General features: G+C 23.5%; 2 protein-coding genes across 2 annotated transcripts; both read right to left on the reverse strand.

Annotated features, from left to right (window-relative positions):
* Positions 1 to 2,005: 2,005 nt before the first annotated feature.
* Positions 2,006 to 9,301, reverse strand: LOC138934908 (glutamyl aminopeptidase-like). Its single transcript, XM_070299059.1, has 10 exons — positions 9,015 to 9,301; positions 7,760 to 8,206; positions 6,930 to 7,119; positions 4,822 to 4,939; positions 3,631 to 3,911; positions 3,167 to 3,357; positions 2,680 to 3,024; positions 2,519 to 2,588; positions 2,324 to 2,422; positions 2,006 to 2,134 (listed from the first exon to the last, which is right to left on the reverse strand). Exons 1-10 carry the CDS (start codon positions 9,299 to 9,301, stop codon positions 2,006 to 2,008), a joined length of 2,157 nt encoding a protein of 718 aa, XP_070155160.1.
* A 2,958-nt stretch (positions 9,302 to 12,259) lies between these two features.
* On the reverse strand, positions 12,260 to 18,674 carry LOC138934909 (aminopeptidase N-like). The gene is made up of 11 exons (XM_070299060.1): positions 18,604 to 18,674; positions 17,743 to 18,219; positions 16,898 to 17,090; positions 16,323 to 16,452; positions 14,781 to 14,996; positions 14,082 to 14,368; positions 13,523 to 13,713; positions 13,047 to 13,235; positions 12,875 to 12,944; positions 12,694 to 12,777; positions 12,260 to 12,331 (listed from the first exon to the last, which is right to left on the reverse strand). Exons 1-11 carry the CDS (start codon positions 18,672 to 18,674, stop codon positions 12,260 to 12,262), a joined length of 1,980 nt encoding a protein of 659 aa, XP_070155161.1.
* Positions 18,675 to 22,178: the final 3,504 nt, after the last annotated feature.

Here is a 22,178-nt window from a genome sequence, read left to right on the forward strand (position 1 = left end):
CGATCGAGTTTTTGAGGAGTGGAAGCAAGGATAGAGAGCGAGAAAACTGAGATGTAAGGAGAAGACTTTAACACAAAGGGCTCTCTCGTGGCGCGAGATGTTATGTCTGAGGGACCCCTGAGGTTCTCCGGTTCGATTACATTTCGATACCTAAACAGCATTGACAAACACACCCCGCACGCGTCATTCTGTCAGCTGAGTCAACCAATACCGAACCGTACTTGTGACATAATACAAAACTAATTCAACATAGCGTCTTGAATTCACGTGACAGAATATTATTAACATTAATTTTACCGTCTTGACGGTTTTAATTTATCTTCTTTTCTAATTTCTCAAAATATTTTTCTATGTAAATAAACTTTGTTATCGCATATTAATCGTTTCAAATTAAATGATTCTTATTTTAGAGAAATTTTAAGTATGACATAATATGCAGAAATATATATATATATATATATATGAATAGTTAAAAAAACTAATATTAATTTCAGTGATTCAATTTTACACAAAAAACGTTTAATATAATATTCTACTATATTAAAATTATGTATAAATTGATTTATATACTTTTGCATATTATTTAAAATTTCTAAAATAAAAATTACTTTATTTAATCCCAATAATATGATAATTTAATTATGTTTGTAGTAATTATACAAGAATATAAACGATTTAAGAGAAAGATAAAACTGTCAAGATATTAAAGAAAACGTTCGTATCTTATCATGTGGATTATAGGATTGCAATGAATGTGTGTGTGTGTGTGTATGTGTGTGTGTGTGTGTGTGTGCTATTACATAACTGCACAAATATAAAGAAACTAACAATTAGCGGCATCTGTTAGATATGACATGTATTAGCAATTAAAATGGCATAATTATTGACATGCAACATCATTGACATATTTTATTTTATTTTTTATACAATATTTGAAAAATAAAACAATTAAATATAGAATTTTTAAAAATATCAAAATTCGGTCGATATATTATCCGCTGTAATATATTATCCTCTGCAAGAAATTTATCGATAATATATCATCGACAAGCGATCTATTGTAATTAACCAGTAATTTATTGTAAATTAAACATTAATAATACATTAATGAAATATATTATAAGCTTTAGTCAATTTTTATAGCATTTGAAATATTTATAACATATATTAATATAACAACAATTTGTTAATATCTATAAATATATATATATATATATATATATATATATATATATATATATGCATTTAAATAATTATTATATATATAATATTATTATATGTATAAACATTAATTATAATTTTATATTATAATAAAATTACGAGATATATGCTGTATAGTATGTTATATTAATATGTATTATTAATATACATTTATATATATATGTGTGTGTGTGTGTGTGTGTGTGTGTGTGTGCGCGCGCGCGCGCGTATATATATATAAAACACGTTAATATATATATATATATATATATTAATATATGTGTATTAATAATTAATTATGAATACAACATTATAATATATATATTAATCTACATATATTATTAATAAGCTTAATAAAAAATATTAAAATGAATATATAAGTATTAGAAAATAATATCACAGATATGAAAAAAGCTAAAGCATAAAGTTAAAGAAAAATTAAAATACAATTTAAAATACAAAAACAGATGGTACATTCGATACATTAATGATCCAGCATATTTATATTCAGCAGACAAATTTCTTTTTATAACATTTGCAGAATATATTAATCCATATATTAAAAAATCATACTTTCTTATTTACATAATCAATTGTATGATTTAAATATCTCAAAGTGATAAGAAAACTTGTAACCGCATAGATGAAATGTCTTAATGTAAACGAATCATTAATGCACCTAACAATAAGCGTACAAAATTAAAATATTAAGTATGTGGTGTACAAAAAAAAATTATTTACCAAACAGATATATTTATACTGAGATAGATATATATTACTATTATCAGTTTTCATTAACTAATAATTATAGTATTAAATTGTCAAGATACTTTATCTGAGATTCGATTTGATGAGAGCGTATATCTAGCTTGTTTAGAACTTTATTTTTCCATTGTTCCGCTTTTTTTAATTGTTTTATCAATTTCACAGTAATCTAGAATAGATAGTTTTTATATTAATCATCAAAAAATTATCGAAGGGAAATATAATAATAACTTTTGTTTGTTTATTTGAAATATTATAACGCAACACTATAATAAACACATTCTATGCAAATAGAAATAAAATAAAATTAACGATTAATAAGCAAGTACATTTTAGTAATTGTATTTATAAAATTTACCTTGAGAACATTATCTAAAGGCCCTTGCAAATTTTCTTGTATTTTCCTTCTTGTATAATTTCCAATTTTGTCAAAAGTTTTAATCACAGACTTGTTTGTCTATAAAACAGATTATTTTAATATTTATCAATTTTAAATAATAGTTTCATCTCTCGCACCATAAGAATCATATTTCAAAGCGTATACAATTTTTACCTGTTTGAGTTGTTCCTTAGAATATAAATGATTTATAAGAACTGTCCATGTTACAGCCCTATTGATTTTCCTATGAAAAAACGTAATAGTAGGTATATATACATATATAACATACACATAAATTTATGAATAATATATTTATGAGAAAATTGTCAAATTACTTTGGTTTTATTTTCTTCAATCTGTTTAATATAAAGTTAAGTACTTTATCTTTCCTCGCATATTTCGCAATAGTAAAAAGAAAACCGTTAATATTATCTTGATCGCGAAAATCTTTTAGCAACATAATCGATGTTTCACTATTATTTCCTATCATATTTAGATAGTCTATTATAAAATCTGGATGCTCAGGGCAAATCAGAAATTCTAAAACTTTAGTTTTAAATTTTTCCTTTCCCATACGATGTACTGCCCGCCAAGTAGAGTTTTCATAACTCATAATATGTGGATCGGGCATTAATTTTAAACCATTACAATATGTCCATTCTTTCCACCACGGCGAGAGTCTATGAGAGTAAACAAATAGTAAAATTTTATTATACATGCTTATCTTGCTTTTATATTTTGGTCAAGCAATGTATTAAACATAGCATAAAATATTTACAAACAAATCGAATTAAAAAAGTCTAAATGTATGAGAAAAAGTACTTGTTTTCTTCGGGATTTGCGAGATGTTGTCTTAAATTATAGTTGGCTACTTCTATGCATATCTGATCACCAAAAAAACACGCCCATTTTGCAGCTTCTTGTCTTAAACGTTTTGTAAGATCGTATTCACCAAGAATTTCTTCGTTTCCGAGTTCTTGAAGCACCTTATATAAAATACTCCGCATTCTTCTCTAAAAAAAAGGAACCATAAATGATATAAACTTTATATTTTATAATTAATAAAATATATATTTAAAACGAAATAAAATTAAATAAAATATAAAACATATTTTTGTCACTATAAAAAAAAAAAAAATATATATATTTTGTGTAGGGGTAAAATGACAAAATAGAGATGGCAAATTGCTAATTTTTTATCTAAATGGTGATTATGAGCCAATATGAAACTTATTATTTATCTTTTTCTCTCCTCATAAATTGACAAAAAGTCTATTAATATCTACCGTGATTTTATCAGTTTTTTCTTTTGGAAGTGGAAAGACACTCGACATGTATTCCAGAGCTTTAAACATAGGATACCATGCTACAAAATTTGTTTCTTGTTCTAGATATTCTGTAATATTCCAGAATATAGAAGAATCGAGTTGTTTCGTTATCATAAAGTGAAAAGCGTCATCGATAATTTGAGCACGATTAAGAACGTGTATTTTTATGTAATTCTTAGAGGCTAAGTATCTTGCAATTCTTTTCCAATTCTCTAAATCGTAATTGACTCGATAATACCCTGTAAATAACATATAAATTAAAAATATAATCAGAATTCTCTGTCAATTTTTATTGTATATAGTGTTTTGTGTGTGAAACATAAATATTACTGTAATAACACAAATATTATTGTAGTTTCATTGTAATATAATTAATCGTCATATTGTCGTTAGGTATAATGCATAGAAATGCTGATTTAATTCATATATATGTATATGTGTAGTATAAATTTTCAATTTTACTTTAAGGAATTATATTTTATTTAAAAAAATATTATTTTTTATGTAAAATATCAAGTATAATAGGAAATTGCCTACAATTTAATTTTTTTAAACAAGGTAAATTATCTAGAAAATACAATTTTATTAAGAAATATGAGCGAATATATATGTATATTGATATAAACTTTTTTTCATTTTTGATGTGGAGAGCTCGTCCCCGAAGTTTGTCCCATTATTACTGAGATATAGCTCAACAAATGTTTAATTACAACCCATACATACATATATATATATATATATATATATATAAAATATATTTTATTATTTATTATTATTTAAATAAGTATTAAAATATATATTTAAAAATTTATATTTTATATCAAAATATGTCAGATTAAGATATAAAAAACTCGAAAAACATTTTATTATAATATTTTGAAAAGGTCTCAAAAAGGGCTATAAAAATATGCAATAAAAAATAGGTAGTTTCATAAAAAAAAAAAAAAAACCCGACGGTGATCTTCATAATTTAAAAAGATTACGAGAAAAAGAAACTTTTATATGCGCTTTATTGCGGACTAAAAACTAATTTCTCTTAATAAACTTTTTTGTAACTTCAATCAGTTGTGAAATATTTGCTCGGACATTTATGGACGAACTGTGCAGAATACACAAAAAATAATAAAAAATAAATCGGTCAATATTTACCAATTTGTTGTATGTTGAATATCACCCAACCAACTTCTTTGAAATTAATATCAATTAAGTGTGGCTCCGTTTTGTTTAGCCAATAACAAGGTAAGGTATCGCGAAAATTGAGATCTCTCTGTATAGTATATGTCAGAGGTATGCAATAATGATGTGATGAATTATAATTTTCTATTGACACATTTATTTTGCTATAAGGATGATTATAATCTTGCTTGACACTTATAGTAGGATTATGCTTTTGCTTTGTCCATGGATCCATTATATGAATTATGTTTAATAATTCTGATTTATTTACTCTTAATACATTAAGATATGTGTCATCCATACTTTTATTCAAAGATTTCATCAAATTTGTGTAATCTAAATTGCTAAATTTACAAAGTTTTTAAATTTTAACATTAATTAATGTGTTTTGGAAAAATTATAATGAGATATTATCAAAATATATAAAATTGCTTTATATTAATTTAAATATACATTTTACATTTCTTGTTTTTATTAATTATTATCATATATCATATAATATAATTTTAATAAAAATTTAATCATTTCAAACTAAAATTGGTTTAGAAATAACAAAATCAAATAAACATTGTGAAAGCTAAATGGACGTGTAAGTGATAAATAAAACACAATTATATTCGAAGTAAGTGAAATTGCGTAAGATTTAGATAATATAATATAAAATGAACAGCATAAGTTATAATAACAATAATTGTCCATTGATCAAGCTCTCTAAACAAAGCGAAAAATAAAACAGATATTATCTACAGAATTGTGATAAAATTTGGAATGATAAAAATAAAAGCAATAAGTAAAAAAAAAAAAAATATTTTACATAAAATCATTTCCTTTTGTATGTAAGCGCGAAGATTATCAATTGTCGGAATAATAGAGAAAGCACAATAAGCACTATAAAACACAATATTTTATGAAACTTATATTTATTATACTTAACATATTTAGTTTTCTATTGCATAGTAACTATTATAATAGAGTATATTACTTACTTGGAAATTATATATCTGTTAATCATACTCTCCACAAATATGGTTTCAGAAAGAATGTTTTGTAACATCCGCAATATAATAGATACTACAATAATTTATATCAAAAAAGTCAGATTAATTATTATATTTATTACATATATATATATATATATATATATTTAATTTATTATATATATTTATAAATTAATTATTGCATTTATTTGTGAACATATCTGATTTGCTAGGAAATTAATTTCATGTATAAAGGGGAATACATATTTGAATATATCCATAATATAATAAGAATAATATACGTATGATTAACATTTAATTAGGTTTCTTTGTCAGTAGTTTTTCTTATTTTTTTATAACATTTATGTTCACAAAACGAGCAATTTTCAATTGTTGTCATATACCTTTAATGCAACGGAGAAATTCAAAAGAAGTGTTGAACGAAGACGTATTATAAGAAGTATCAAAATCAAGAAATTCGTGATGATATTGTACCACAAACAAATCCATTATGCCGGACTCTGGGAAAACCTATAGAGAATAGTTTTGCAGTAATTATGAAATGCTCACATTAGCACTAGCGCTGATATTTTCTAAACATTTAAAAAGAGACTATTGCTCTCATATTTATGTTTTTAAAATATATAATAATTATTCATCTTTTTAGAGTAACGTGTAGTAAAATTTTTTCATTAAAGATACTTTTGCAATTATTTTAAAATTATATTACACACATAAATATTAGTATCTACTATAAGGATATATATTAAACATATCATTTTTTTTTTTAGTAATAATTTAAATTTGAATTTTATAATAATATTTAAAACTCTCTAATAAGATTTAGCATAAAGTGATTTTAACAAAATAAATAATAATAATATAAGAATTTATTTGATATTTTCTCGACATATATGTCGCATATTTACTTGTAAAATTAATTTTTCTACAAAAAGATTTTTTTTTAAATAAACGTCAAACTTTTATAGGAAAAATTATATGTAAAAGTTTGTTTTATATGAAAAGATTAAAGTTATATACTGATTTGCTTGCGAATGAGGGAGAAACAATTAGCGCTAGAAATACTTAAAAATTTAAAATAACCTTGTGAACGGCAAATGTTCCCAAAAATTTAATAAGACATTTGTTAAACCAAAATGATCCCCGTGATGCCCAAACTAAATCATAAACGTTATAAAACCATTCCTGTGATATTTTATATCCTACTATGCGAGCTACATCGATTTTACGCGCAGCGGGATCTAAATTGTCATCGTAGATAATATCTTCCTCTCTGAAAGTGACAAAAAATAATTTTTAGAAATGTTTTTTTATGTTAAAACATTTGTTGTTTAATGATTATATATATTAATATACTAGGTATTAAGTATAAATTCATATACAGATTATTTTATCCAAGATATTAAATTTGTACATCATCAAATTTTGTACAAAGATATTAAAATTTATATTTATAATTAATGATATAATATTAATTATAATTAATAATATTAAACTTTAATTTTGCTCATATAATGACACACTTATTGTTAGTTGCTTAATTGCTTAAATTGTAGAGACGGGAATGTCGTTTTATTATATGACATAAATAAATGATATAACATAAACTAGAATACATAATATAAATATATGTTGTCCTTACAATTCAAAAATATAATGTGTCTTATATATATATATATATATATATATGTATGTAAATATTTACTGATACACATATATATAAAATTATGCATATATCTAACTTCTAAATTTCTAAATGCTAAAAGTAAAAACTTACTCTTTTTATCATTATATTTGTTTTTAATTAAACATACTCACACAGATAATGTGAGCATATCTATCTTAATATTATAATTATAGATACTAATATAATCGTTTTGATAAATTAATATATATTTTAACCGTGTGCTTACCTATAAAGAACTAATCCCATATTCACCATATCCATATCTTGAAAATTGGGAATCGCAAGATGATTCACTTTCGAAAGTACCTTTAGACTTTTCCATTTGTTTTCCAAGTACATTGTAATATCTTCGATAATGCTCCGTGTAAATACCATGCGCAATGCGGAACAATTTCTATACCATATATTTGTAATTATATTTTTAGTAGAAGCGCGATAGAAATTAGTTACTATCCCTGCTATGAGATAAGTGGGCTGTCTAGGTGTGGTTTTAAAGTGTGTGAGCGCCATGTCTTCATCATTTCTTTCAATCTTTTGTACCTCCATATTTGATAAAGCCGCACAGTTACTATGATGTTTTATAGTAATGTTAAAAGTGGCTTGTAAATATTCGCCCAAGCATGGAAAGACTTGTCGAGCTCCGAATACATCGAAATGCGTTGGTATTAACCACCTATTATTATATATTTCAAGAATCAATAAATTTTCAACTATTATAAGCTGGAAATATTATAAGCTGGAGATACAGTGGATATATAAATGAAGATACACAAATGAGACTCACAGAAATAGCGGATAGAAAATAATATTTTGACGTTTTTTACTATTGTATTATCATACTTCAATACAATGTTACGTTGCATAATATGAAATATCTTTTTTATACCATTCTCAAATAAATTTAACTATTTTTAATCTATTAAATTTCATGAAATCAAATTTTTTATAAAATTATGAAATATATTTCAGAAAATAAAAGAGATATTATAAAATAGCTTTTTACATTAATTAATATATCAATTGTCATATAATATGTTAAGATGTCAATTATTTCATATATATTTCCATACATGTTATGGCAAAACTATTAACTTAAGTTCTGATTTATATGTATGTATGCATTATCGTATGATTTATTTTATATCGTATATATGCATGTATATATATATATATATATATATATATGCATATTAAATAATAATATAGTTTATATACAATGGAGTGTTTGTATGTGTATATGTTTGTGTATGTAATAATGTTTATAATAATATACATATATTTTTAACGTTTAAACAGTTACTTACCATTTATATTTTTGTGTGTAAAAATTTGTTAACTTTGTATCATTACCTATAATACCATCATATTTCATATTCAAAATATAATGTCCCGGTGATATATTATTTGTAAAGAAAATCTGGATAGTGTCATTCGTATTTTTATATAAATATTTTATCGGATAAACAATAATTTCTTTGTACCCGTGAAATCTTGGTGGATTATCAGTCATAATTATATCATTTATAAATTTAATTTTTGAATACAATATTAAGTATCGCGTTGGTACGAGAATATGAATGCTAATATTGCATTCGCCATAAAAAATATTTAGCTCGATATCTGGTTCGAGTTGAATATTATAATGCTCTGGTATTATTTTGTGAAAACTTTTTGAATATTTTTCATATAGTTCAATTTGGGCATCAGTAAAAAGAGCTTTCGCAGTGAAAAATGTTAAACAGCTAATTAATAGTTTTAGAAATATCATGTTAATTTTTGCCTCAGGTACCTGCTGAAACATTAATTTCTTTGTTAGAAAAAGAATAAATAAGGAAACTAAACTTATTATTTATCACATATTGTTTAGTACATAACTTTTTTCTTTAATTAACTCATCTAATTCATATAATTTTTTGATATGTATTTATGTTATTTATAAAATTAAAACTTACATTTAATTATAATGAGACGTAAACATAAATACGTAATGTATAATAATAAAACGTAAATAGATTATTATTTATTAATAAAAAAATTGAATAAGACATTTTGCGAAACACTTTAACAAAAAATTGAATTCGCAACAAAAAAATTGAAGCTATGTGATTCAATATATGGTTTTATGAGGTTTTGAAAGTTATACATTTTGTTTCGCCTCTCTCTCTTTCCCCCTTCTCTCCCTCCCTCCCTCTACTCTCTCTCTCTCTTTGTCCCTGTCCTATATGATCGATACAGTTCTTCTGTTTATTTATTTTGTGTCGTATACATGTTCGGTCGTTACTTATTTAGTAAGATTAAAAGTATTCAAACTTTATTTAATATATATCTTCCCATAAATAAATTGAATCAAATTAATTATTTCTTTAAATATTCCTTCAATTATTTTTTCCTTTTTTATATTTATCTTAATATATATATTATATTTAACAACATATTTTAACATTTGTTGTTACTTGTTACTATGTAGTTACTTTAAATTTAATATATTTAAAAAGAGAGTAGATTTTAATTATAAATATGTAAAACATTAAATAAATAGTAGTTTCATATTTTTAATATAGTATCTAGATAGCAAATAAATATCTTTAACATTAAATTTGGTATCTATGATATAAAATAAATGTAATCTTAAATGTATTTTGATAGTATAAATTTCTACTGATAGTATCTCTGATGTAAAATAAATATGAATATTAAAAAGATTTTGCTTAAGCATTTTGCCTAATTTTATTTAAGTATATTTATTTATGTTTTGCAAGCCAAGATGTTAGATACGTACGAGAGAGAGAGAGAGAGAGAGAGAGAGAGAATTATTTTATTTCTAATAACTTACTTTATATATATCGAGATACGTATGCCAAGTTGTACGCAAGTGTATGTTTCTTTGTAATAATTAATTGCAATAAATCGATGTATTATCACTACTATCGCATTGTAATCTCCATGATTTTACCATTCCAAAAGATCATCAAAGACTAACGGTGTTCGGTACACGACATTAAAATAAATACGTTTATTATATCAACAACTTTCGTTAATATATGTCTTGTTGATCAATAAACGTTATCAGATATTAGCACCTAATCAAATTCGTATTCAAAATATAAATTTTGAATAATTTATTTCAAAATGCACGCAAGCTGTTAATAAAAATATTTCACAGAGTTTAGTTTTTCTCACACACTTATACAAATTAGCGGCTTTTATTCATTGCTTTTTTTCTATTTCCATCATCTTTACCAAATTTATGTACAGATGAGAGATTATGTAATAAGAAATCAAACAAGAATAGATAATTTATGTACAGTTAAGACAGAATTTGTCAAAAGCAAATTATTTTCCTTAATGACAGACATATTTCTCGATTAAAATTTTGGCATGTATATTTTTACATTAGTATTAATATGATTGAACGTATTTAACGTATAAAATATTAAATAAAAAAAATTTCTAGATATGATAGCAGATTTTGACTGTATTATAAGGATTTATCCAGGAATTTATGTTATAATAATAAACTCTGATATATTTTTTTTTAAATATTAAGAATTTAGCTCATAAGCAAATATTATAACTATTAAATAATAATGTAATTTATATTGTCTAAATATTTTTAAGCGTTATATATTTGTCTTGCTTTAAAAAAATAATAAAAGGAAGGAATATATTAACAAGAAATATTGTTAGACATCTCAAAAATAATATATATTTAAGAACAAAAACAAAATAATAAAATTCTATATTGACAAAAATTAAATAAAAGTTTTAATTACAAGTCTATCAAAAATATAATATAAAGCGCCATACATGTTGTGAATCAAAGGATGCTAACAAAGATGATATATTTTAAGTTTTATATTTTTTACGAACATTTCCGATATTAATAATGCTTATTAAAATTTAATATTATATTATTAATATCTATACTAACATATTTATGCTCGTATACAATAATGTATTAAAATATTATCTATAATTTTTATTTTTTAATAAATATATAATGTCAAATAAATTATAATCCTTTCACATTTTTACTTTGTTTGAATATTTTTATAGTAATAATATTATATTAATAATTATAAAAATAATTCAATTTATATATTAATATCTATACATATTTATATATTTATACAACATCTATACATATATATATATGTTTTTACTATTATGTATATATGTCTGTATATATATATATATATATAGATATGCGTTTTTAATAAAAACATTTCAATTATAAATTTAAAATAATAAATTTAATTAATACATTAAAAACTATGTATTTTCACAAATAAAAAATCTAATTTAAAATATATAAGTAGTACGTCTTTGAGTGTTCTAATAATATTTGACACATATCTATTTTCTATAAAGATTTGACTATAAAATTTAAGAAGCATATGTTTTTGTTTGTAAGTAGCTATATGATTTAACTGTTTCTTGTTTATAAAAAAATGCGTGACATGTTGTAGTGTTTTTGTAAATGCGAATTCATCATTAATACGCTTTCTTGATTATAATAATAACAATAAGATCATAAATAATCAATAATATAAATGAAAATAAATAAAAGCTATACGTAGAAAACGTTTATAATAGAAATAGATACGTGCACGAGCATGATACGACATACGTCTGTGCTCTGGTTTTCTTACTTTTTAATAATTTCTGTAATACATAAATATTTCTGAAAATTTATGCAGATCCACGATTTGAGAGGACCGTTTTCTTATCTTATCCAGAATTTTTGACAGAATCGCATTTGCTTCGTGTTCCTAAAACAAATTACATCGATATCAATCTGTAATAATTAATAAGATATGATAAAGTAATTATGAGAGTGAGAAAACTTGATTAATATTAAAGTTTATTGCATATGCAAGATTAATGTAATAAAAAGAAGCTTTTCAATTTATGCTTAAATATATTGAATATGTATGAATGTATGAATGTTGAACATGGATTGTATCGCAATTTATGTTATTATGTATATAATGTAGATTTTTATTATACATAATAAAATAATATTAATTTATATTATACATTTCTATTAATATTAATTTATATATTCTCTTTTAAATTAAAGTGCTTATCAAATCAAATTTTAAAAAAATATACAATGTTTTCCTAATTAATAGGAGATTTGTATCAAATAAAATTTACCTTATTTGTTTGAGACGATATTCCTACGTTAAATTCAGAATGCAATCTTTCTTTCCTCAGATTATTCTTCACGAAATCATCTAACTAAAATATATCATTATGATATTTACCGTTAATAAGTAATAATTTAACTGTTTCGTACAAATTATACTTAACATAGATAAATTCATAAAATGTTTACCTCAATAAGTTCTTTGTCATTATATAAATAATTAATAATAACAGTTAATGTTGCAACAGTGCTAATTTGTCTATATGAAAAGAAAATAGAAAATATAAATATAGAGAAATAAATTTCATGTTTGTATGTTTAAGAGAATAGTGTATATTTAAAATAAAATATTAATCCTTACCTGGGTAATATTTTTTCAAAATTATTAATTATGTATTTACGAAAAGTAATGATTCTTATATGTTTTGTAATAATAGTAAAAAAATTGTTAATAGCTTGCGATCTTAAAATATAATCTTCCGGATCTGATTCGTTAATCACAGTTGCTATGTTTCTTAAATATTTGATCATATCAATATTTTGAGTGCAACTTAAAAATTTAGAAATTTTATTATCACTGTTGTTCACCCATATATTATACAAATTTTCGATAAAGTCTGCTTTGCACGAAGACAAACTATTACGGTATGTCCATTCTTTCCACCATGGCAAAATTCTAATAATATGCCAAACAAAATAAAATTTTTTTATAAAACTTTAGCATATAATTTTGTGTAATTTAATTGAATAACTTTTAATCTCAAATATTAAATAATTATTATAAAATATAAGAAATCAGGCATAAAAATACTATAAATGAAATATAAAAAAAATTACGTATTATTTTTAGGATCTGCAAAATGTTGCATTAATTTTTCGTTGGCTTCTTTTAAACACTCTTCGTGACGTAATAAACATGCCCATTTTGCAGCCTCTTGCCTTAAACATTTTGTATGTTCATCTTCGTTAGAAATTTCTGTATAACCAATTTTCTTCAACATTTTATGTAATGTATTCCGTGTTATTATCTAAGAATTGAATGATATAAATTTTTATATTTGTTTTTCTTATTATTGCATTTGTTAGTGTACTTTTTTTCTTCTACTTTTATAAATCGTTATCAGACTAGATATAGACTCTGCAATATGTTTGCAAATTCTTAAATAGCAATAAGATAGTAGAGAGAAAAAAATATGTATATCTTTTTATAGATAATATAAAATTATTCTTTTTTTAATTATTTTATAATTTTGATCTAAACATTATCGTATAATTTAATTTTTTTGTTATATGTATTCCATTTTTAGAAATTATTCGATAACTGTAGCAATTATTTTACATGCATATCTATCTAATGTCTGACAATTTTATTAAATATAAATCCGATGATAATTACCTTTATAATAAAAAGTTTTGCATCGACATCATCAATACTGAAGATGCTCGATATATATTCTAGAGCTTTGAACATAGGATACCAGACCACATAATCTGTTTCTTTCTGTAAATAAATTATGATATTCCAGAATATGGAGGGCTCGAGTTGGTATGTTAGCATTAAGTGAAAAGCATCATCGATAATTTGGGCACGATTGAGAACATGTATATTTCTGTAATTCTCAGTTTGTAAATAATTTGAAATTAATTCCCAATTATTGGTATCATAATTTACGCGATAATATCCTATAAAAAAATAATAAAGTTATATATATATATATATATATATATATATATATATATTTCTTTTATTGGATTTATTAAAAAAGATGTATAAATATCTGTATAATTTTTTTTTCTGTTTTGAAGCACATTAGAAAAATATTAAAAATTGTACGCATTATTGATAGAGCTATACAATAATTTTAATATTTTTGCGTTATTATGATATTGTTGTTCGCAAAAACTTAAAATGCACATAAAATTTTGTAAATTCTTATCGGTTATACAACTTAATTGTACTACGTATATTAATAATTTTTTTATAATATATGTGCTGTGAGTTATTTCGAAATATAAAAATAAAAATATAAATTAATATAAAACTTAATTACTTAGAATAAATATGAGAGAATAATATTTATTAGTCAATATTTACCAGTCTGTTGTAAATTGAATATTATCCATTCATTGCTTGCGAGATTTTTAATTTTCTGAATGTTTCGCTTACTCGATCCCCCGGTATATGAGTCTTTGTAAAATAGCCAAATATCAGGGGAAGTATTGTCAAAATCCAATTGTATCTGCGTAGTATAAGTCAAAGGTATACTCAAATTTCCTGTTATATTGCCAAGATATATCGTTACATCCTCGTCTGTGAAATATGATCGATCATATTCCCGTATTACATTTATCACAGGGTAATGCTTGTGATACATCCAAGTTCTCATTTCCTCTATCTTCTTTATGATAACAAGTTTTTCTCGTACTTCTGGTCCATCCCATTCTTGTTCAGAAAAGTAATCATATTTCAAAGCTGTCCAGTAATCGTAGGGATAAACAAATTCATACTTACTAAAATTGAAAATGTTAACATTAAATTAAATAAGGGAACAAAATTATAATATTAGGAAATAAAGCAGAGAATAGTGACACAAAAAACAAAGTAATATGGTATAAAATCAACATTATTGTTTTTAATATTTGCTTAATTTTATTTCATATAACTATTTTACATTATAGTATATTACTTACTGATCATATATACATGAACGCAGACTGTTCCAAAATAAATCTTCAGTAACAGCATGTTGCAGCATACGCAACATAGCGGGTACTATACGTCATAAGAAAAAAGAATATATGATTAGGAATGTTTAAAAGTATATTTATTACAACGCGCGCGCGCGTATTCTTGTTCTATAAGTATATATATATATATATAATTAAATATTTATACATATATAGAATATCTCAAAGTTAAACAATCGAAATTTGCTCATTTAAATACGCTTTATTTAAAAAAAAATTATAATACAAAATTAATTTAAGTTATAATTTTATGTTATAAAATTTAAATAGTTACATTAAAAATATTAAATATAAGAACAATAATAATTTTGATGTTGAACATTTTGAATATTTAATAAATTGAATTTTATTATATTATTTTGTGTTTTACTTTCATTTTCAGTTAACCCTTAATTAATTAAGTTACCTAATTTCGAAATTTAAACGTTCGAAACTTTCAAAAAGTAATGATTTTAAGAAAATATTTTAGAAAAAGGTTGCCCTTGTTTTCTAATGTAGATTATGGAAATGACTAATTTTACACAAGATAGCCATCTAAAAGTTTAAATTTGTTTTATTTGTTTTGTACGCCTATAATAGGATCGGAAAAGGATCAATCTTGACATAGATTTATAGATTGCTGGGATCTATAAAGTTTAAGACCAGAACGATTAAAATTAATACCATAGCTCTTGAAATATTAATAACTATTAACAATGACGTGAGACGTCCTGTATATTCAAGTATATACATACATAGATATATGTGTATATATAATTTTTATAGTATAATATTTAATATTAATCAATTAATTAAAATATCAAGAAAAATAATTTTTTTTTTTATATAACACTTATGTTTAAAAATGATTTTACAAGGATAATTCTTAATTACATTTACATTATCATACCTTTGAAATAAGAAATTATTTCAGACAAAGCAGCTTGTGACGTAGAAGATTGAAAATCAATATCCAAGTGCAAAGCTTCATGTTGAATTTGGACCACGAATAAATTCATCATCCGAGTTTCTGGAAGAGCCTGGAGAAAAAATTTTAATGTGATTGAATGTAAACTTGCAGAAAAAACTCGCATTTACGATATGTATAGATTGCGTTGCTTCTAATGATAAAAGAATTACATTTTTGAAAATATAATAAGTTATTGCTAAAATAATGTGTATTATTTAATATTACAATAATTATTCCCTTCAAAGCATTTAAAAACATTTCTTTTTTATTACAAATTTTATTTCTATTATTCTATTTATTTCAATTTAAGTCTACATAATGTAATTTTCAGCTTTTATCTCTTTTATATTTTAAATTTTATAAAAATATAAGAATGTCGAGTATATGTAATCAGTATTCTTTCAGTTTCAAGGAATAAAAAAAAATTTTTAAATAATAAGAACATTTTACATATTGTTGTCAAATGTCAATAAGTATTTCGCGTACTGGTTAACTTTTAAGAATACAAAAATAACCTTATCGACAATATATGATCCCATGAATGTAACAAAAGCTTTGTGCAACCATGGGGGAATGACAGTAGAACACCAAGATGTAGTAAATACATTATGAAACCATTCTTGTGCTGTTTTATATGCTATTAAGCGCGCCACTTCGACTTTGCGCCCAGATGGATCTTTATCTTCATCATATATAATATCTGATTCTCTAAAAATTATTTTTATATAATGTTTAGTTAATTGTATTGTGTGTATATGTATAAGTTTTTTTTTACTGGATTTAATAAAATTTTCTCTTCATATAAAACTATCTATTTAATATATATATTGTATATAAATTATTAAGTCAGTCAATTAAATTGAAAATCAAGCCGAACTTTTCTACTGATCCAAAATATTACCTATATTAATTTAAGTAATAAATATCCGCAAAAGATTCATTATCAAAAATCAACAAAAATATTAAATTAATTTATTAATTTCTAATAAACATCAATGAGTAAATTTAATGAGTTTTGCATAAAATAAAAAATTCGAACTGTATCAAATAATTTATAAAAATATAAGTCTCCTTATCATGTGATGCGAGTAATTCAAACGAATTGTTCTACGAACGTGTACAATTAAGTCTCGCACACGTTACTATTATTTATTGCAACTGATATAAGTATAAGTGTACGAATATTTCAAATTTTTAAAATATACTTGATTTTCAATAAGAATATATGTTTTTAATTGAATTCATTGTCAGGTATAAAACATGTCGTTCTATAGAGTTTACTTTATATTAACTACGGATAATAATTGTGTGCTTTTTAATATATTAAGATATCTCTTTATCCTTGACTTCATATATTTACCTATAAAAAACAAGTCCCAAATTTATCATGCCATTATCCTCGTAATACGGAAATACGATATTATCCACTTTCCAAATCATCTTTACATCTTTCCATTCGCGTCTTAAAAAGTGCATGATATCTTGGATGATCTTTTGTGCATACCACAAATCAGATGAACTCTGTGATCTATATTGTATTGTGACATCATCAATATACAGTCCACTATACATTCCGATATACAGTCTGGGAAATTTTAATTTATTAGCTATAACTGCCGCAACCAAATAAGTCGGCATTGAAGGAGTGATATCGAAATATGTCCACAACATATCGTTTTCAACTGCTTCCTCTTTTTGCCATGGCATATTCGACAAAACCTCGTAATTTTTATGATGCATTATAGAAATATTAAAGGTGGTCTTAAATTTCGGATTGTCCCAACATGGAAATATTTGTCGCGCGTAAAATGTCTCAAAATGCACTGCAGGCAACCATCTATGATATTTTAAAAACAGAAATTATTTTATAATGATAAATGGTGTTTTACAAGTATAAGAATATTATCAGAAAACTAGTGAATTTGTGTTGCGTAGTATGCAAAAAATAGTTTTACGTATTTTTTATTATATTATTATTATATTACATATTGTTTATAACACGCTATACACGACGATTAAAAATTGTTCTTTCATATTAAAATTATTCAATGTGTGATAACATTTTTGCGAATGTGATATAATTTACTATATAGATATTATAATAATATTAATGTATTATATATAATAATAATGTAAAAAAAAAAATATATATATATATATATACATATATGTATATTTAATAATATAATACATATTTAACATTTGATAGAGGGTTACTAACACTGTATTTTCACGTCCTTTGTAGAAAGTTCGAATCCCTCTATTATCGGTTAAAGTACCTATAAATCTCATATTTAGAATATAATTCTTCTGTAACATTTCCGTGGCATAAAGATTGACAATATGCGTTTCAGTATTATATAAATATTCTGATTTAATAATTTTAATTTTTTTATCATCTTTATCAAATCCTTCTAAAGGCTGAATTAAGATCATATGAATTATGTTTAATTTTTCCGCATACAAATTTATCTTCTGCGTTGGTTGAATAATATTGATACTAGCATTGCATTCACCGTAGAATCTATTATTGTTAATATATGTTTTAAGCTTGACGTTATAATGCTCTGGTATTATATATTCCAATAAATTGACTTCAGCGGTAACAAGAAACGTCGTGACAATAAACGTTAAACTGCCACTTAGTAGTATTTTTAGACATGTCATGTTTTTACTTAAGATATCTGTAAAAACACTGTGATTAAAAAAAGATAAATAAAGAGACAAAATGCAGCATTGTATGTTTTCTCGAAAGTAAACATATATGAAAAAAAAAGAAATAAATACGAGAGAGAGAGAGAGAGAGAATGAGAAATAATGATAGTTTAAATATTTAAAATATCAAAAGTACAACGTGAAACATCAAGCGTAAATTGACAAGCAGATGACTCGTAAAAACGCATGTAAAAATATGATATAATATTAATTAATAAATAAATATTCTATGTAGTCAATTATGGTGTACCCTGCTTTTGTGTCTGAATTTATTTCTCTAGAGAACAATTTAAATAATTTAATATATATTAAATTGATTATGTTTCTATTGTGTAATGAATTATCTATTTTACACACTGACTTTATCATGATTTACTATATTTTTTTATTATATATCATAATTTTTTGCATAATTTTATATAAGTTGCTTAGAGGAAGATAATAAGCTTCGTATTAAAAATAAAATTCTTTAATTCTTTTCTTGATTCTGAAGATGAAACATATAATATTATGTATATAACATAATTTAGATGATCTCAAAGAATAAATGTACATATATAATAAATATAATAATAAATCATTTGTTTTAATAAAAACGTTATTAATCATGTTACTCTTTGTATAATCTAAATCTATTTATTTAATTTTCCCTTTTTTAAACAAAACTCGTGTTGCAGAAGATATAATCTCGGACAAACAGTTTGCATTACGAAAATTTTTTTGTAAATTGAGTAATATTTTCTCGGTATTTTTTCATTTAAAATAAAGCTTAAATCGGTTATTTATTATTGATTAAAAAATTGAATAAAACTTGCCTCTCAGCTTTAACGAAAATTTGAATAAAAATTTGTAACAAATTAACTGCCGTTACTCGTATCAATATTCACATATTTTTGTAGGCGTTTTGAAAGTCATACATTGTGTATATTTTGTTCCGCCTATATGTTTTCAATGTGATTGATACTATTCTGTGTTGTATATGTGTTTAATCTCTCCATTAGTCACAATAATTTTCGTCCAATGTATTAAGATAGATAAAGAAAAACTAAAATGTTAACGATATAGCTTAAGTAAACGGAGTGACAAAAATAATTTTTATTTTTGAACAATTCTTATTTTAATTTGTCTTTACATTTGTACATATATAAATTGTTCAATGTTACATACATCAATAACGTTATAACGTGTATATATTGGATATTGCGACTAAGGAAGAATTAACCGTTATTATATATATATATATATCTAATTCCTTATTTGACAAAATTAAATTTCCAAACTTCGCTTCTTGTAATATTCCTCTATTATCAGTTAAAGTGCCTATAAATCTTATATTTAGAATATAATCCTTCTGTAACACTTCCGTGGCATAAAGGTGGACAATATGCGTTTCATTATTATATGAATATTTTGATTTAATAATTTTAATTTTTTTATCATCTTTATCAAATGCTTCTAAAGGATTATCATAAATTGAATCAAATATAAATCATGCAAGATCATTCTGTTTATATTTATTATGTTACTTTAACTAAAGTTATATTAACGTATACACAATGTACACATATTATTGTGATATACGTTTAAAATCGTCTCTCTGTTAAAATCGTTAAAGTTAACTTGGAAAAAATAAAACTTTGCTTGTGTCGTACTTGCATATTAGAATTATTTAAATTTTTTATTTTATTTTTTTTTCATATTTCGTTAATTTAACGACAAACATACATGTATATATGTATGCGTTTTATTTCTATTAACTCACCCTATTAAGATTGTATGCCACAAGTTTTATTACTCAAGTATGCAACTCTTGTAAATAAAAATTAACTGTAGTAAATTTGACGATCTATTGTCGCTATTTATGTAATATTCAAAGTATATATAATTACAACACTTTCGAGATCTTATCATTTCGAGAGACCATCGAAGACTAACGATACTCGGTACATAACATTACATTAAGTACGTAATGTTATATCAACACCCTCTCGATCATCGAGAAATATTTCACTTAGTCGATAAATATTAATAAACAGTGTTTAATTCATCACTTTTTCTATTTTCGTCATTTTTACCAAATTTATTAAACAATTTGTGTATACTTTAGATAGAATGTGTTCAAGCAAATGATTTTCCTTAATAACAGACATTTCTCCATTAAAATTCTGTATATTTTTATATTAGTATTAACATATAATTAAACATATTTAATGTATAAAATATTAAATAAAAAAGTTTATAGATATGATAGCAGATTTCGACTGTATTATGTTATGTATTCACGCTGCTTAAAAAAAGTAATAAAAGAAAGAAAATGTATTATTAAGAAATATATTTTTAGACATCTTAAGAGTAATACATATTTAAGGATGTATTGGAGATGTAATCGTATAGATAAAGATATCTGAAATTCTAAATTTTTAAATATCTATAATAATTTTTTTATCATAAATAAATACTATTTGGATGTAATGTATAAAAAGTAATGTAAACTGATTACCTGATTGAATTATCCAGAAATGCTGTTCAGAAGAAAAGTGTATAATCACATTTCTTTATTAAATATAAGAATAAGAATCTTAATATAAAAATCAATTAATGGATTATAATAGCAATAAGAGCTCAGCGCAGTATTAGGGGTGCATAAAAGTTTATTGTAAAAACAACTTAATGTAATATTAATAAGCGTAGAGCGGACGTTTCGGCTAATCTTTTAATCATCATCAACGCAATTAAAATTAAAATTAACCGGAAAATAGATATCGTAAATTTTTACAAGGAAATCTCGCGAACTCGAAAATTCTGACTTTGATAAAACTTCACAGGCATGTAGGGGATCAATAGATGAATTTAAAAATTTCCAGATGTTGTCCAAAAACGGTTCTAAGGGGTAAAAGAAAAGCGGCTTTTTGCCTTTTTCGATATATTTCGAAAACTATTTGAGATATCAAAAAATGTTTTACACAAAAGTTTTATGATAAAAACAATTTTATTTAACCACATTAACAAAAATTTGAAAAAATAATTTAAAACAAAAATTTTTTCAGAAATCTTTTAAAAAAATAATTTTTTCAAATGTTT

Source organism: Polyergus mexicanus, unplaced genomic scaffold (assembly GCF_030449975.1).
Source record: "Polyergus mexicanus isolate NDT 795.1 unplaced genomic scaffold, iyPolMexi1.0 SCAF_7, whole genome shotgun sequence".
In the NCBI taxonomy this organism is placed as follows: domain Eukaryota; kingdom Metazoa; phylum Arthropoda; class Insecta; order Hymenoptera; family Formicidae; genus Polyergus; species Polyergus mexicanus.

What these genes read in the sequence shown, in the direction of transcription:
- LOC138934908 (XM_070299059.1), bottom strand. Translation starts at nt 9,301, where the DNA reads ATGATATTTCTAAAACTATTAATTAGCTGTTTAACATTTTTCACTGCG. An exon ending in ATTCAACATACAACAAATTG is followed by an intron (nt 3,912 to 4,821) that starts GTAAATATTGAC and finishes TGTTATTTACAG; the next exon opens with GGTATTATCGAGTCAATTAC. An exon ending in AAAAAACTGATAAAATCACG is followed by an intron (nt 3,358 to 3,630) that starts GTAGATATTAAT and finishes CCTTTTTTTTAG; the next exon opens with AGAAGAATGCGGAGTATTTT.
- LOC138934909 (XM_070299060.1), bottom strand. Translation starts at nt 18,674, where the DNA reads ATGAGATTTATAGGTACTTTAACCGATAATAGAGGGATTCGAACTTTC. An exon ending in GATCATATATTGTCGATAAG is followed by an intron (nt 16,453 to 16,897) that starts GTTATTTTTGTA and finishes TTTTTTCTCCAG; the next exon opens with GCTCTTCCAGAAACTCGGAT. An exon ending in AATAATTTCTTATTTCAAAG is followed by an intron (nt 14,997 to 16,322) that starts GTATGATAATGT and finishes CATATTTCACAG; the next exon opens with ACGAGGATGTAACGATATAT.